The sequence below is a fragment of the Lepidochelys kempii genome, chromosome 4, assembly GCF_965140265.1.
Source record: "Lepidochelys kempii isolate rLepKem1 chromosome 4, rLepKem1.hap2, whole genome shotgun sequence".
NCBI lineage: Eukaryota > Metazoa > Chordata > Testudines > Cheloniidae > Lepidochelys > Lepidochelys kempii.
Window position 1 is genome coordinate 119,479,494 of NC_133259.1, and position 14,088 is coordinate 119,493,581.

Consider the following 14,088-nt stretch of genomic DNA (forward strand, 5'->3'; position numbering starts at 1 on the left):
CTGCATAGTAAATTATTTATTCATGCAATTAATCTAAATTAGATGCAGTACTCCAGCTGAGGCCTCACCAGAGCCGATAGAGTGGGACAATTACCTCATGCCTGACGTACAACACTCCTGTTAATACACCCCAGAATGATATTTGCCTTTTGAGCAACTGCATTACATTGTTGACTCCTGTTCAATTTATGATCCACTATAACATCCAGATTTTTTTCAGCAGTACAACCCCCTACCCAGTTATTCCCTTTTTTGTAGTGATGCCTTTGATTTTTTTCCTTCCTAAGTTTAGTAGTTTGCACTTATCTTTATTGAATTTCATCTTGTAGAATTCAGAGCAGTCCTCCAATTTGTCAAAGTCATTTTGAATTCTAATCCTTCCCTCCAAAGTGTTTGCAACCCCTCCCAGCTTGGTGTCATCTGTAAACTTTATAAGCCTATTTCCACTCCATTATCAGTAATTAATTAAAATATTGAATAGTACTGGACCCAGTCCTGACCCCTGTGGGACCCCACTACATACGCCCTCCCTGTTTGACAGCAAACCATTGATAACTACTCTTTGAGTATGGACTTTCAACCAGTTGTGCACCTACCTTATGGTAATTTCATCTAGTGATTATGCGATCAATGACACCTTTGGAACCCATTCTTTTCAGTGGGTTTACCTGAGCGTAGCTGGCTGGAATTTAGTAAACAATTTCTCCTCATAATGCAGAATAATAAAACCTAGCTCTTAAACAGCACTTTTATCTTTAGATCTCAAAGTACTGTACAAAGGAGATCAGTATCATTATCCCTGTTTCACAGATGGGGAAACTGTGGCATGTGGCTAGAAATGATTTGGCCAAGGTCACCCAGCAGATAGAGCTAGGAATTGAATCTAGGTCTCCCAAGCCCCAATCCAGTATCTGACCCACTAGATTATAAAATCCAGCTCACTCTTTCTTAGCTGAGTTGGCTCTGAAAACAGGTCTGTAAAGGAGTAAAAACTTTATTTTTCTCACTGATGTCAGCAGATACAGCTCTGAGTGCCCACACAAGGCAGATCTGCTGGGTAAGAAGGGGTTTCCATAACCACTTCATGCGCTGTTCATGGTTAGTGGTGTGGCTGGACATGGCTGAGTGCACTAGAAGTGCTGCTCCTGTTTGGGTAGATATTGCTTGTCTCAACTGGAGTGAGTGTGGGTCTTATTCTTAATCAAGGACTGATCCTAACCCTAATCTTACTCAAGAGCTACGCTATGGCTTTGCTGCAAGCCCCAAGTAAGAGAAGCCAACAATCCCCTCTCCAGGCTGGCTCAGCTGCACTGGCCAGCATGTTGAGGGAGCAAAGTTAGGGCTCCATCCACTTTCTACCCCTGCCCAATCATGAACAGGGGACTGGGCTCCCCTCCCCACAGAGGTTGCTCTCCCCTCTTGTTTGTAACACATGATGCAGGTGGCCCACACAGGGGAGCTACAGGGTTCCTTTTGCCTGCTTAATCCCCTGTATGGGCATGTACCACAGGTCACAGCTGTGCCCCCAAATAAGTTCCAGTTAGGGGAGTACTAAAAAGTATAGCGAAAGAGAAAATATGTGATAACAAAGGTGCGATTTCTCCCTGGGCCCAGTCCTGTCAGTCATCCTTAACTTTAAAGTCAGTGGGAGCCGAGGTGCTCAACCTGCAGGATTGGGCCATGTTTTAGGGCTTTCTTGTGTGTGGTCTCTCTACCTTGTTCCCTGCTTTGCGCTTCCCAGGATTCTGCAGTTACTCCGCATCAATATTTACTGGAATTTCTACATTTGCAAGATCTCTCCAATTGTTTATTCTCCGTTGCACAAATATAACAATAAGTCCAAACTCACTTGATTTTGTGCTACAGCTGGGGGTTTGTGCTGAAGCCTTTGTATGTTTTTATTAGTGCATCTGACTTCCCTTCATGTTCCATTTTTGTCAAAGTTGCTGATAACACTTAGTGAGCTCCATTGAATTTTGTATTAAGAACGATATCAGTGTTATTGATTTGTTGGGAATACAGTGGTGACACACATTATCTTCCATGTTATCAGAAGATTATGTGATCACATTGCTGCATGCCAGAGTGCATTGTCATCTCCAGTTGCCACATTTTCCTATGGCCTGTTACCGAGGCCAGTGTGATATGGCATGGAAGATTGCATGGGAAGATAACATATGTTAGCTATATTCCTGTAGACCACAACTTATTACTATGAGACATTTTTTGAAGAACAGTCCCCTGTGGGCATAACAATGAGTGGCCCCCAAGATAAACCCCCTTGTAGCACAGTGGATTATTTTTGTATAGTATAAGATTATCATGTTTCTATTTTAAGCAGTTTCTGTTTACAGTGATTATTTTCAAATAGTAGATAAGATAATACTATGTTATACAATATAGTTGTTATTTCACATCAAAACTATGATTTATTATTATATTATGTATATTAAGTGTAAGAAAAACAGTAAGGACTTGGTCCTGCAAACAGATCCATGCAGTGAGACCCCCTGCGCGTATGCAGACCTGCACTGAACTCTTGGAAAAAACCCTTTTCCACCACCCCTCCAAAAGGCTTGGTTAAAAAACGTGGGGAGGGAGAGAATGAATCACCATGGCTGAATGTCTGGGAAATGAATCTTAAAACTATCATCTGTCAAAGGCATTGGGCCAGATTATGTTCTGAGTTACATCAGTATAAATGTAGAGTAACGACATTGACACCAGGGGATTTACTCTGGATTTACACCAGTATAAATGAAATCAGAAAAAGGCCCCTAATCTTTGTAATCTCTCTCCATTAGAAAGTCTTTCTAGGCCACGATGATTTTGGTTGCCCTTTCCTGTACCTTTTGTGTGTCTGTTATATCGTTTTTTAGATGAAATCACCCAACTGTGCAATTCGTGCTACACAGGTCTGCTGATTTGCACCACCAAAGGCCCTGGCCCAATATTAAAAGTGACTGCCTATCAATGAGTTATATAAATAAAGGTTTAAGTAAACTATGGCCTTGTCTGAACAACTCCTGCATTAACCCTGCACTGAATTAATTTTATTTAATTTAAGCTTGATTAAACCTGGCTGGATGTGAACTGGTGTTTACCTTGAAAGTAGGGAATTGATTCTCCTCTCACTTATGCTGATGTGAGCATGATCCAGATTATAGTCTTACTTATACTGATATAAATCAGGGGTTACCCCATTGAAGAACATGAAGTTACTATAGATGTGTTGTTGTACTACAGAAGAGTCTGCGTGTTGGTCAGGGCCCCATTGTGCCAGTCGTTGTACAAATGCAAAGGAACAGTCCTTGCCCGAAAGATCTTCCAACCTAAAGCCATGACACAACTGATGGATGAAACCAAGAAAGCAAAGGAGGTAAAGGGGAGAGGAGGCCAGAAATAACAGGATTTTTAGCATGGACTAGCTCTCTCCACAGGTCATAGCCAACCAGTAGCAGGAATCACAACAATCACAACTTGTCAGTCTCTCTTTAGTCATACTCAGGGGTCACCTAACTAGATTTGCACACATGAATGAGATCCAGATCTGACCTTATGCATTTGATGCCTCTTGTCTCCTCTCTGAGAAGAAGCTCCGCTGCTCTCAGTTTAGGCCAGATTCTGCCTAGCCCTTACAAGGATGCATAGCAGTGGGGAAGGGCGGAAGCACCTTCCCTTTCTAACATCGCTCATGTAAGGGTCAGGTAGAATTACATCATCTGCACCCATGGGAGTGGAGGGACTGCTCCCTCCCTACTCCCCCCAGGGGCACATGAGGGGTGAAGAAGAGGCAGGGCTATGGCTCTGTGCTGGTCCATGGAGCTGGCCAGCTACACAGGGGCTAGTAAACCGCATCCTATACAGGTAGTGGGGGCATAGCTTCTGCATGCCCAGGAGCTCTGGAAAGCAGCCAGCCTCTCCTGAGTGTAGAGGCTGCAGTTTGGGGCAGCCCTTATGCAGACAATGGGAGGGGTGTAGAAATCTTTATTCACTCCCCTCAGTGGCCAGATAAGGCCACTGTCCATCCAGTCCAATCCAAAATAAATAATTCACTCATTCTATTTGCTCTAAGACTATGGGCCCATCCTGAAAATTCCCTGACCAGGAAAAATTGCTACTAAAATCAATAGACCTGGCGCTGATCTCATTTACACCCATTTTAAGCCAATGTAACGCAGTGGATTGACTCTCAGTTTACACCAACATGAGGTCTGCTCTGTGTAAACTCAAAAGCTTGTCCCTCTCACCAACAGAAGTTGGTCCAATAAAAGATATTACCTCACCCACCGTGTCTCTCTAATATCCTAGGACTGACACGGCTACAGCAACACAACATAAAACTTGTCGATAGATTGTAAGATTTTCTGGGCAGGGACTTTTGCTTATTATGTGTATGTAAGGTGCCTCGAACAATGGAGTCCAGTCTCATTTAGGGTCTGCAGGTGCTATCCTAATACAAATAATAAGCAGGAGTACAAAATGTGCATGTTGTTTTTGTTAAGGGGAAGAGTGTTATAAAGAATTCCCTTGGGCCTGGTCTGCACCTAAAATGTAGGTTGACCTAGCTCCATGTCTCAGGGCTGTGAAAGCTTCACACCCCGTGCAATAAGGTCGATGTAACCCCCACTGTAGACTTTGCTAAGCTGATGGGAGAATTCTTCCATCATCCTCACTGCTGTCTCTGGAGCAGGTGGATTTGCTACAGTGATGGAAAAACCCTTTCTGTGCTGTAGCAAGGATCCCCACTCCCGCGGTAGAGCTGCAGCGCTCTGGCTACACTGCTGTATCCTTTGTAGTACCTCTCCGTGGAAGCAGATGATCTCTTCTAACCACAGTTTTGAAACTGACACATCAACTAAGCCCCTGGGGTCATTCCTTTATTTGTAATAAACTTTGGCAGCAAGCTTTCAAATCCCAGTTGCAGCCACTAGTCAACTGTAATATATTGGGGGGATTAGGGTGGGGTTTTTTTAGGGTTTGTCTACATGGGGACATCCAGGAAAATTCATCTGAATTAACTAAAGGTATGAAGTGGATTAATTGAATCACCTTAAATCCCTGTATGGATGCTATTATTCAGAGGGCCTTTATTTGGTTTAATTTAATTCACTTTGGAAGTGATTTAAAATAAACTGAATTAAAGCCACTTTAATTCTGAATGAAGGCATTCATGCAGGGGTTTAATGAAGTTTAACTAAGCCACTTCCAACTCACACCTTTAGTTAATTTGAATTAATTTTTCTGGATGTCCCCCAATAGACAAGCCTCATTTATTTAATATTGTGCAGGAGGTGGATTTCTTCTCTCATCTAGAATAGTAGCTAATTATCCAAAATCTTAAAGATCTGAAATTTTTCTGGATTTTCAGATCACCAACAACAATAACGGAGACTCCTTCTTTAGGACCCACTCCTGCTGCGGCATCAGACATTGAAATGCTTGAGAGATTAGTTTCTTTAACATCAGTAGTATTCTAGCTTCTCTCTGTTGAATATGGATCAGGTTATTGATTAGAGTCACTTTTATGTCAGTGATGAGGACAATTTTTTCTTCCTTTACTTACAGATTTTCCTTATATTTTAAAAGAATAGCCACTTCCTTACACAGGGTAACTAACCATTTTCACTTACAAATATAATTAGTTTAAAATCAGAAGAAAGCTCAGTTGCATTCAGCATAAATTTTAAAAAGTTAGATGTTTATTTGTGAATCACACCATTTGTTCTGTCCTGTACTTGGTTATCTTTTCATTAAAATAATTTAATGTAGAAAAACACCTTACAAGTGGAGGACTGGGTGTATTATATTCAATAGCATATTATATGAAACAGTATTTTTCCATTGATCCAAATAACTGCAGTGATGGCTTGAATAATACTTATGAAAAATACTATTTATTTCAACTGCTTAGGTGTTTTGTCAACTATTGATCCTAGTACTAGCTCTTTATGGATATTCAGTAAATTTGGAACAAACTCATAAGAAAGCTGCACAATTTTGGACATAACCTAGGACCTACATTATACTGAAGGTCTGTGTTACATCTCCTTTTTAGATATAAAATATATTCCTTTAATAACATTGGGTGAGATTTTTATTCAGTTACTGACGTGAATCCAGAGTAACTCCACTGAAAACAGTAGGTATTCCAGATTCACACCGGTGTAAAAGGGAGTAGAATCCAACCCCTGCATAATAACTGGTGTAATAATAACCTTGGAATAAGTGGGTATTAATTATCTGAAAGGATGCTTTAATTTATTACCTTTATCTTTTTCAGAGACATTTGTTGAATCAAAAGTACGAATGGGTGAAGTTATTAAACTCAATTTTGCTTCCATGCATATCCTTTATTTCTGATGAAAATACGATTGCTGTGACCTCTGGGAAGGATGGTGGAGTCCTATTAGGCTGCCGCTTCTTACCAGAGTAATTCCATAGTAATAAATGCTGTATTTTGCGTAGGTATTAAATTAACAATTGAAAAGCTGAGATATTCCCCACGCTTACTTCTCCCCCTGAATAGATCATCCGTCACGGTAAATATATAGCTATAACATAGTTGCCCAGTATCAAATTATCCTTATAAATAAAGGCATCGTCACTTCTGTAGGTTTAACACCCGTCGCCAAATCTCTTTAGATATGGGGGGGATTTGAGGGTTCAAAAAAATTCCTTAATTTATTCAACCAAATATATAGACAGAGAATGAAACAAGAGGGTTGCCCGCTGAAGCGCCAGCCATATTTTTGAGCCCCACAATTGAACTGTGAACGCAGAGAGAGAGAAAAAAAAAACTTTTGGTGCAGTGTAAAGAAACAAGGAAGGTACAATCAACAGAACGGGCTCGTAGGCGTTATGTTTAATAATATCTAAACGACTGTTTACAGTGTAGTCTTGTTTCGTTCTTGGATCGTAGTTTATTCCCATTGTCATGATCTGAGATATAGGCCTTCCAGGACTTGGCGTCTGTGAGAGAATTCAAGATTGGCAATGCAGTTTGACGGGTCAAACAATGTTCCCATTTTATTAAGCCAAAACATGGCTTAGCTCCATAGCCACTAAGCAAAGCTGTGATCCTACGGTCAAATTCATTTGATCAAATGTTTACTTAGCAACTTCTCTGGAACTGCATTAAACCAAACGATATTCCTTTTAATAGAATTTCTTCCTTTGGAAAAAAAAAAAAAGTTCCACACGAGACTGTCTTCCAATTACAATCTTAACCCTCCCTTCTTTCTTGCGTCAAGTTCTTTCATCACAAACCACTGCATACATTTCACACTCGGGCTGGTGCACGTAATTGCGCAGACACTTATCTCCTGCATTTACTAACCGACCGGAGAGGAGTCAAGAGAAAAAGGAAGAAAAGACGGCGCTTTGCTTAAAAACAAAAAACAAACAAACAAAAACAAAAAAAAAGTTTTCTCCTGCACTTCATTTGTCAACAGCCGCACCATCACGATGCACTTGTCAATTTCACCCAGCTGTTTCCCTCTTATCTTTGAATGTTCATTTCAACAGGTTTGGAAAATTGTTTTTCTGGGTTTTAAACATTTTCCTTTCCGTGCTCTATTTGCCATAATTGAGCACATATTTCAGGTCTTTGCCTGGCTGAGGGTCGTAACTAAAATATAGATCTAATCACAGTTGCCTTCTAATTTCCCCAATAATTTTATTTAAAAGTTCAATTATCAAATCATACAGTCTTTATAAAGGACAAAGTCCTGAATCACTGATGGCATTTAGTGCAGAGGAAAAAGTGAATTTTAATAATACCACAAACGTATTTTCTCAAACCTTTATTAAAAAAAACCTATCAGACATGTGCTAAGAACTATTATTTTTACAGTGCTTAACATTAACTGTATTGAAGAGGCATGCAGTTTATGTTTCTGACAGAAAAGATTTATTTTCCACCCTTGTATATTGTAGAAGCTTGAGACCAATATATGAGAATTCGGTTTAGAAATCTATAAAAAATATTGTTTCATTATTCTAGTATAGCAGATAAAAATGTCCCACATTTTTGGGGGCTTAATACAAAAAATGTGACAGGGAGCTTGATTTTTCTTGGAGACGCTGGAAGAGCCAGTTTAAAACCCCAAGAACCAGATTTTAGTCAAAATGTCAACAACTTAATAGTGTCAGGAAATACCTAGCTTTCGAGAATGTACAGTCGTAGAATTCTCAGGTATTAACCAGGCCTAATACTTTAGTACAGGCGGGCTCAGAGATTATTGTACTCACAGCCTCAAACACATGAGAGAGAGATAGTGTGATACAGGACATAGCATCTGCTACTGAGACATATGGATATAGATGGGTATAGATATATAGCAAATGAATGGCCTCCAGAATTCATGTCCCATTTTCTTTGGTTCTCAACAACTGTATCTCTACTAACAAGAAAAATTGGAATTGTAAAAAAGACCTTTGTAAAAATACCCTTTAAGCGTTGACAATATTTTAGAGACACATTATCCTTTCAACTGAAAGAGAAAGCCAGCGTGTGATCAAACACAGCTAATTGTTGCTTGGATTTATATTTTTATTGGTATAGTTTGGTGAGTGTTCGTCTATCTTTGGGTAACATTTGAAGGACAGCGTTTCTCTTTTATGAAGTGTTGACAGAGCAAGGTGGGTCTCCACCCCCTTCGCAGATGCACAGTGTGTGAGAAAGGTGCCTACGGGGAGAGCGCCGAGTTCCAAGTTAAATGGATCCCTGGTTAAAAGCAGTAGCTTTGCCCGGGACTTTGTTTTTGTCGCGTCTTTGTAATAAGTTACGGGTTGAAACAAATGCAGGAAGACACACCAGAGAGCGGGGTGAAGGGATCCTACGGACATGCTGTGCATATAGATAACACTGGCAGAAGATGCAGACCGATAACTGGAACTAGGCCGTTCGGCTGCAGGTGCGGGGGGGGCAGGAGGACGGGAGGTTATACATCCCCATCCACAAGGCTGAAATATTTGCCCGGATTTGGGAAACACAGGTAAGGGGCGGCGCTGCCCGGATAGAGCAGGGGGAAGGACAGCGGCAGCAAACAACGACGGAGGAAAGTGCTGCCTTTGGACAGGGCGGGGAAGGCGAGCGAAGCCGCAGCTGCCGTCCCCTGGGATAGCAGTTCCCCAGGCGGCTCTGCCTGGCCCGGAGCGGGGCCCTCCAGGTCCGCAGACATTTGTCTCTTGAGCTTATTCCTGCGGTTCTGGAACCAGATCTTCACCTGGGTCTCGGAGAGCTGCAGGGCGCTGGCCAGGCCGGCTCGCTCGGCGCTGCTCAGGTAGCGCTTCCTGCCGAAGGCGGACTCCAGCTGGAAGACCTGGCTCTTGGAGAAGATGGTGCGGGTCTTCTTCTTGCTGGCCCCCGCCAGTACCTTGCTGCTTTTCTTGCTGCAGCCCCCGTGGGCCCCGGCTGCTCCTCCTTCCCGGGGCGAGGCGTCGGGGCTGCGGGGCAAGCCCTCGGGCAGCGGGGAGCCCGCGCCTCCTCCCCCTGTTTCACCGCCGGGCCCGAGGCCCCGTCCTGCCGCCCCGTCCGCTGCCATCCGGCCCGTCTCCTTTCCTGCAGTGGCAAAGCACAGCGTCAACCCCCGCCGGCCGCGGCAAGAGCCCGCGTCCCGCACCGCCGCGCGTCCGGCTGGGAGCCCGATGGGCAGCGGGGGGGCCGGGAACTGCTGAGGGCGAGTCTAGCAGTCCGGGGTGTCTAGCAGCAACCCCCCGGGGGACCCCCCGGGAAGGAGAGAGGGCGAAGAGCTTCCGATAACGGATCCAGCGGCACTTCAAGGGATGGGGAGCCGTAGGAGAGAAATTAGGTGCCCGAAGGTTCAGGACAGGGCCAGAAGGCGGCGGGAGTGGGGTAGGGTACCCGGTATAAACAGCCTGAGAGACTTGGGGGGCGGGGGGGGGCCGGGGAGGGATAGTTATCTATCCCCCATTCATCACCATGGCAAAGTGTAACAGGAGAACCGTGTGTGTGCAGCGGGAGTGAGGTATCTATGCAGCCACCCAGCCCACACTCATCCCCTGGGATCCAAGCCCCTGGCTCTACCTGAATGCACCGTGCAATATGAATGCTGTGTGGTGGGGGCGAGCGTACAGTGTGTGCGCAGTGTATTTGTGTAGGTGAGTGTGTGCCGTGTGGATAATGCAGTCGGTGTGGGTATACAGTATGTCTGTGTGTATCGGTGTGGTATGCAAGAAGAGTGTGAAGGGATGATGTGTGCGCAGTTTGTGTAGGGGTGGCATGCAGAGGCAGTAGGTGTGTGTGCATTGTGTGGCAGTGTGCAGAGGTGTGTGCCGCAGGTGGGAGTGTGTGTTCAGGGATGTGGATGCAGTAGGTGAGGGGTGTGCAGTGTGTGCAGTAGGAGTGCAGTGGATATGTAGGGATGTGTGTGGTAGGCAGGGGCATGCAATGTGGGGGTGCCGTATGGGTGTGTGCAGTAGGTGTGGGGGGGTGCAGTATATGGTGGTGTGTGCGCAGTATGTGGGGTGGTTGTGCAGTGTGTGGTGCTGTGTGCAGAGGGTGGGGTGGGGACGCAGTGTGTTTGTGTGTGTGTGTGTGTGTGTGTGTGGTGCTGTGTGTAGACGGTGGGATGGGGACGCAGTGTGTTTGTGTGTGGTGCTGTGTGTAGACGGTGGGATGGGGACGCAGTGTGTTTGTGTGTGGTGCTGTGTGTAGACGGTGGGGTGGGGGCGCAGTGTTTGTGTGTGTGGTGCTGTGTGCAGAGGGTGGGGTGGGGGCGCAGTGTGTGTGTGTGTGTGTGTGTGTGTGTGGTGCTGTGTGCAGAGGGTGGGGTGGGGGCGCAGTGTGTGTGTGTGGTGCTGTGTGCAGAGGGTGGGGTGGGGGCGCAGTGTGTGTGTGTGTGGTGCTGTGTGTAGACGGTGGGATGGGGACGCAGTGTGTGTGTGTGTGTGTGTGTGTGGTGCTGTGTGCAGAGGGTGGGGTGGGGACGCAGTGTGTGTGTGTGTGTGTGTGTGTGTGTGGTGCTGTGTGCAGAGGGTGGGATGGGGACGCAGTGTGTGTGTGTGTGTGTGTGTGTGTGTGTGTGGTGCTGTGTGCAGAGGGTGGGGTGGGGGCGCAGTGTGTGTGTGTGTGGTGCTGTGTGTAGACGGTGGGGTGGGGACGCTGTGTGTGTGTGTGTGTGTGTGTGTGGTGCTGTGTGCAGAGGGTGGGGTGGGGGCGCAGTGTGTGTGTGTGGTGCTGTGTGCAGAGGGTGGGGTGGGGGCACAGTGTGTGTGTGTGTGGTGCTGTGTGCAGAGGGTGGGGTGGGGGCGCAGTGTGTGTGTGTGTGGTGCTGTGTGCAGAGGGTGGGGTGGGGGCACAGTGTGTGTGTGTGTGGTGCTGTGTGCAGAGGGTGGGGTGGGGACGCAGTGTGTGTGTGTGTGGTGCTGTGTGCAGAGGGTGGGGTGGGGACGCAGTGTGTGTGTGTGGTGCTGTGTGTAGACGGTGGGGTGGGGACGCTGTGTGTGTGTGTGTGTGTGTGTGTGGTGCTGTGTGCAGAGGGTGGGGTGGGGGCGCAGTGTGTGTGTGTGTGGTGCTGTGTGTAGACGGTGGGGTGGGGACGCAGTGTGTGTGTGTGGTGCTGTGTGTAGACGGTGGGGTGGGGACGCTGTGTGTGTGTGTGTGTGTGTGTGTGGTGCTGTGTGCAGAGGGTGGGGTGGGGACGCAGTGTGTGTGTGTGTGTGTGTGTGTGGTGCTGTGTGCAGAGGGTGGGGTGGGGACGCTGTGTGTGTGTGTGTGTGTGTGTGTGGTGCTGTGTGCAGAGGGTGGGGTGGGGGCACAGTGTGTGTGTGTGTGGTGCTGTGTGCAGAGGGTGGGGTGGGGACGCAGTGTGTGTGTGTGGTGCTGTGTGTAGACGGTGGGGTGGGGACGCTGTGTGTGTGTGTGTGTGTGTGTGTGGTGCTGTGTGCAGAGGGTGGGGTGGGGGCGCAGTGTGTGTGTGTGTGGTGCTGTGTGTAGACGGTGGGGTGGGGACGCAGTGTGTGTGTGTGGTGCTGTGTGTAGACGGTGGGGTGGGGACGCTGTGTGTGTGTGTGTGTGTGTGTGTGGTGCTGTGTGCAGAGGGTGGGGTGGGGACGCAGTGTGTGTGTGTGGTGCTGTGTGTAGACGGTGGGGTGGGGACGCAGTGTGTGTGTGTGTGTGTGTGTGTGTGTGTGTGGTGCTGTGTGCAGAGGGTGGGGTGGGGGCGCAGTGTGTGTGTGTGTGTGTGTGTGTGTGTGGTGCTGTGTGCAGAGGGTGGGGTGGGGGCGCAGTGTGTGTGTGTGTGGTGCTGTGTGTAGACGGTGGGATGGGGACGCAGTGTGTGTGTGTGTGTGTGTGTGTGGTGCTGTGTGCAGAGGGTGGGGTGGGGACGCAGTGTGTGTGTGTGTGTGTGTGTGTGTGTGTGTGTGGTGCTGTGTGCAGAGGGTGGGGTGGGGGCGCAGTGTGTGTGTGTGTGGTGCTGTGTGCAGAGGGTGGGGTGGGGACGCAGCGTGTGTGTGTGTGTGTGTGTGTGGTGCTGTGTGCAGAGGGTGGGGTGGGGGCACAGTGTGTGTGTGTGTGGTGCTGTGTGCAGAGGGTGGGGTGGGGGCGCAGTGTGTGTGTGTGTGGTGCTGTGTGCAGAGGGTGGGGTGGGGACGCAGCGTGTGTGTGTGTGGTGCTGTGTGCAGAGGGTGGGGTGGGGACGCAGCGTGTGTGTGTGTGTGTGTGTGTGGTGCTGTGTGCAGAGGGTGGGGTGGGGGCACAGTGTGTGTGTGTGTGGTGCTGTGTGCAGAGGGTGGGGTGGGGGCGCAGTGTGTGTGTGTGTGGTGCTGTGTGCAGAGGGTGGGGTGGGGGCGCAGTGTGTGTGTGTGTGGTGCTGTGTGCAGAGGGTGGGGTGGGGGCACAGTGTGTGTGTGTGTGGTGCTGTGTGCAGAGGGTGGGGTGGGGACGCAGTGTGTGTGTGTGGTGCTGTGTGTAGACGGTGGGGTGGGGACGCTGTGTGTGTGTGTGTGTGTGTGTGTGGTGCTGTGTGCAGAGGGTGGGGTGGGGGCGCAGTGTGTGTGTGTGTGGTGCTGTGTGTAGACGGTGGGGTGGGGACGCAGTGTGTGTGTGTGGTGCTGTGTGTAGACGGTGGGGTGGGGACGCTGTGTGTGTGTGTGTGTGTGTGTGTGGTGCTGTGTGCAGAGGGTGGGGTGGGGACGCAGTGTGTGTGTGTGGTGCTGTGTGTAGACGGTGGGGTGGGGACGCAGTGTGTGTGTGTGTGTGTGTGTGTGTGTGTGTGTGTGTGTGTGGTGCTGTGTGCAGAGGGTGGGGTGGGGGCGCAGTGTGTGTGTGTGTGTGTGTGTGTGTGTGTGTGTGCGCGCGCGCGCCGTGTCTAGTTGTGCATGTCAAAGATACAGCCGGCGGCTCCCGTCTCTCTACCCGGGTTTCTGTAGCGTGCACCGGGCTGCTGTCCCAAAGGCCCCTCCTCCTGCCCCTCCGGGTCCAGCCGGGAGCAGCGGGCTCTGCCCGGGTCCCGCCGCAGCCTGGGGCTCCTGGCCGAGTCCGCGCCGCCCCGAGACTGGCGCTTCAAGATGCCGTCAATGGTGAACGCCAGGCGGGCGCGGGGCGGCTCCGCGCCCGGGCTCAGGCTCCGGCGGCTCTCGCAGCCCAGCGGCAGCCCGGCCATGAGGGGCGCGCGGTTGCCCGGCTCCTGCCGGCCTCTGCGCCTCCGACTCCCCGCCGGCTGCAGCATCCCGCGGGCCTGGCCGGAGCCGCGGCGGCGCTGAACCGCCGGCCGGGCGGCTGCCAGGGGGAGCTGTACGGATTGGCGGCGGCGGGACGGAGGGCGGGGCCAGCGACGGGAGAGGAGGGGGGGGAGAAGCGGGGGGGGGGGGAAGGAGGAGAGAGCAGAGAGAGGAATGGCTGGAGAGAGGGAGGGGGTACGAGACTGGGGGAGATGGAGATGCGGGGAGGGAGGAGGAGGAGAAAAAAGAGGGGAGTGAGGAGCCAGGCAGTGGGAAAGGGGAGGATCAAAGGGAAACAAGGGGGGGGGATCTGAGAAAGGGACCAGGAGGGGAAAAGGGAGGGAGACCGAGAAGGACCCTGAAGGAGTAACGAGGAGGAAGATGAGAGATTGGGAGGGA

The 14,088-nt window shown here is 49.0% G+C and overlaps 1 protein-coding gene across 1 annotated transcript; it reads right to left on the reverse strand.

Annotated features, from left to right (window-relative positions):
* Positions 1-7,809: 7,809 nt before the first annotated feature.
* On the reverse strand, positions 7,810-13,631 carry LOC140910030 (uncharacterized). Its single transcript, XM_073340138.1, has 2 exons — positions 13,385-13,631; positions 7,810-9,565 (listed from the first exon to the last, which is right to left on the reverse strand). The coding sequence occupies exons 1-2, from the start codon at positions 13,629-13,631 to the stop codon at positions 8,946-8,948; spliced, it is 867 nt and encodes a 288-aa protein (XP_073196239.1). The 3' UTR covers positions 7,810-8,945.
* Positions 13,632-14,088: the final 457 nt, after the last annotated feature.

What these genes read in the sequence shown, in the direction of transcription:
- LOC140910030 (XM_073340138.1), bottom strand. Translation starts at nt 13,631, where the DNA reads ATGGCCGGGCTGCCGCTGGGCTGCGAGAGCCGCCGGAGCCTGAGCCCG. An exon ending in TGCACGCTACAGAAACCCGG is followed by an intron (nt 9,566 to 13,384) that starts GTAGAGAGACGG and finishes TTGCCACTGCAG; the next exon opens with GAAAGGAGACGGGCCGGATG.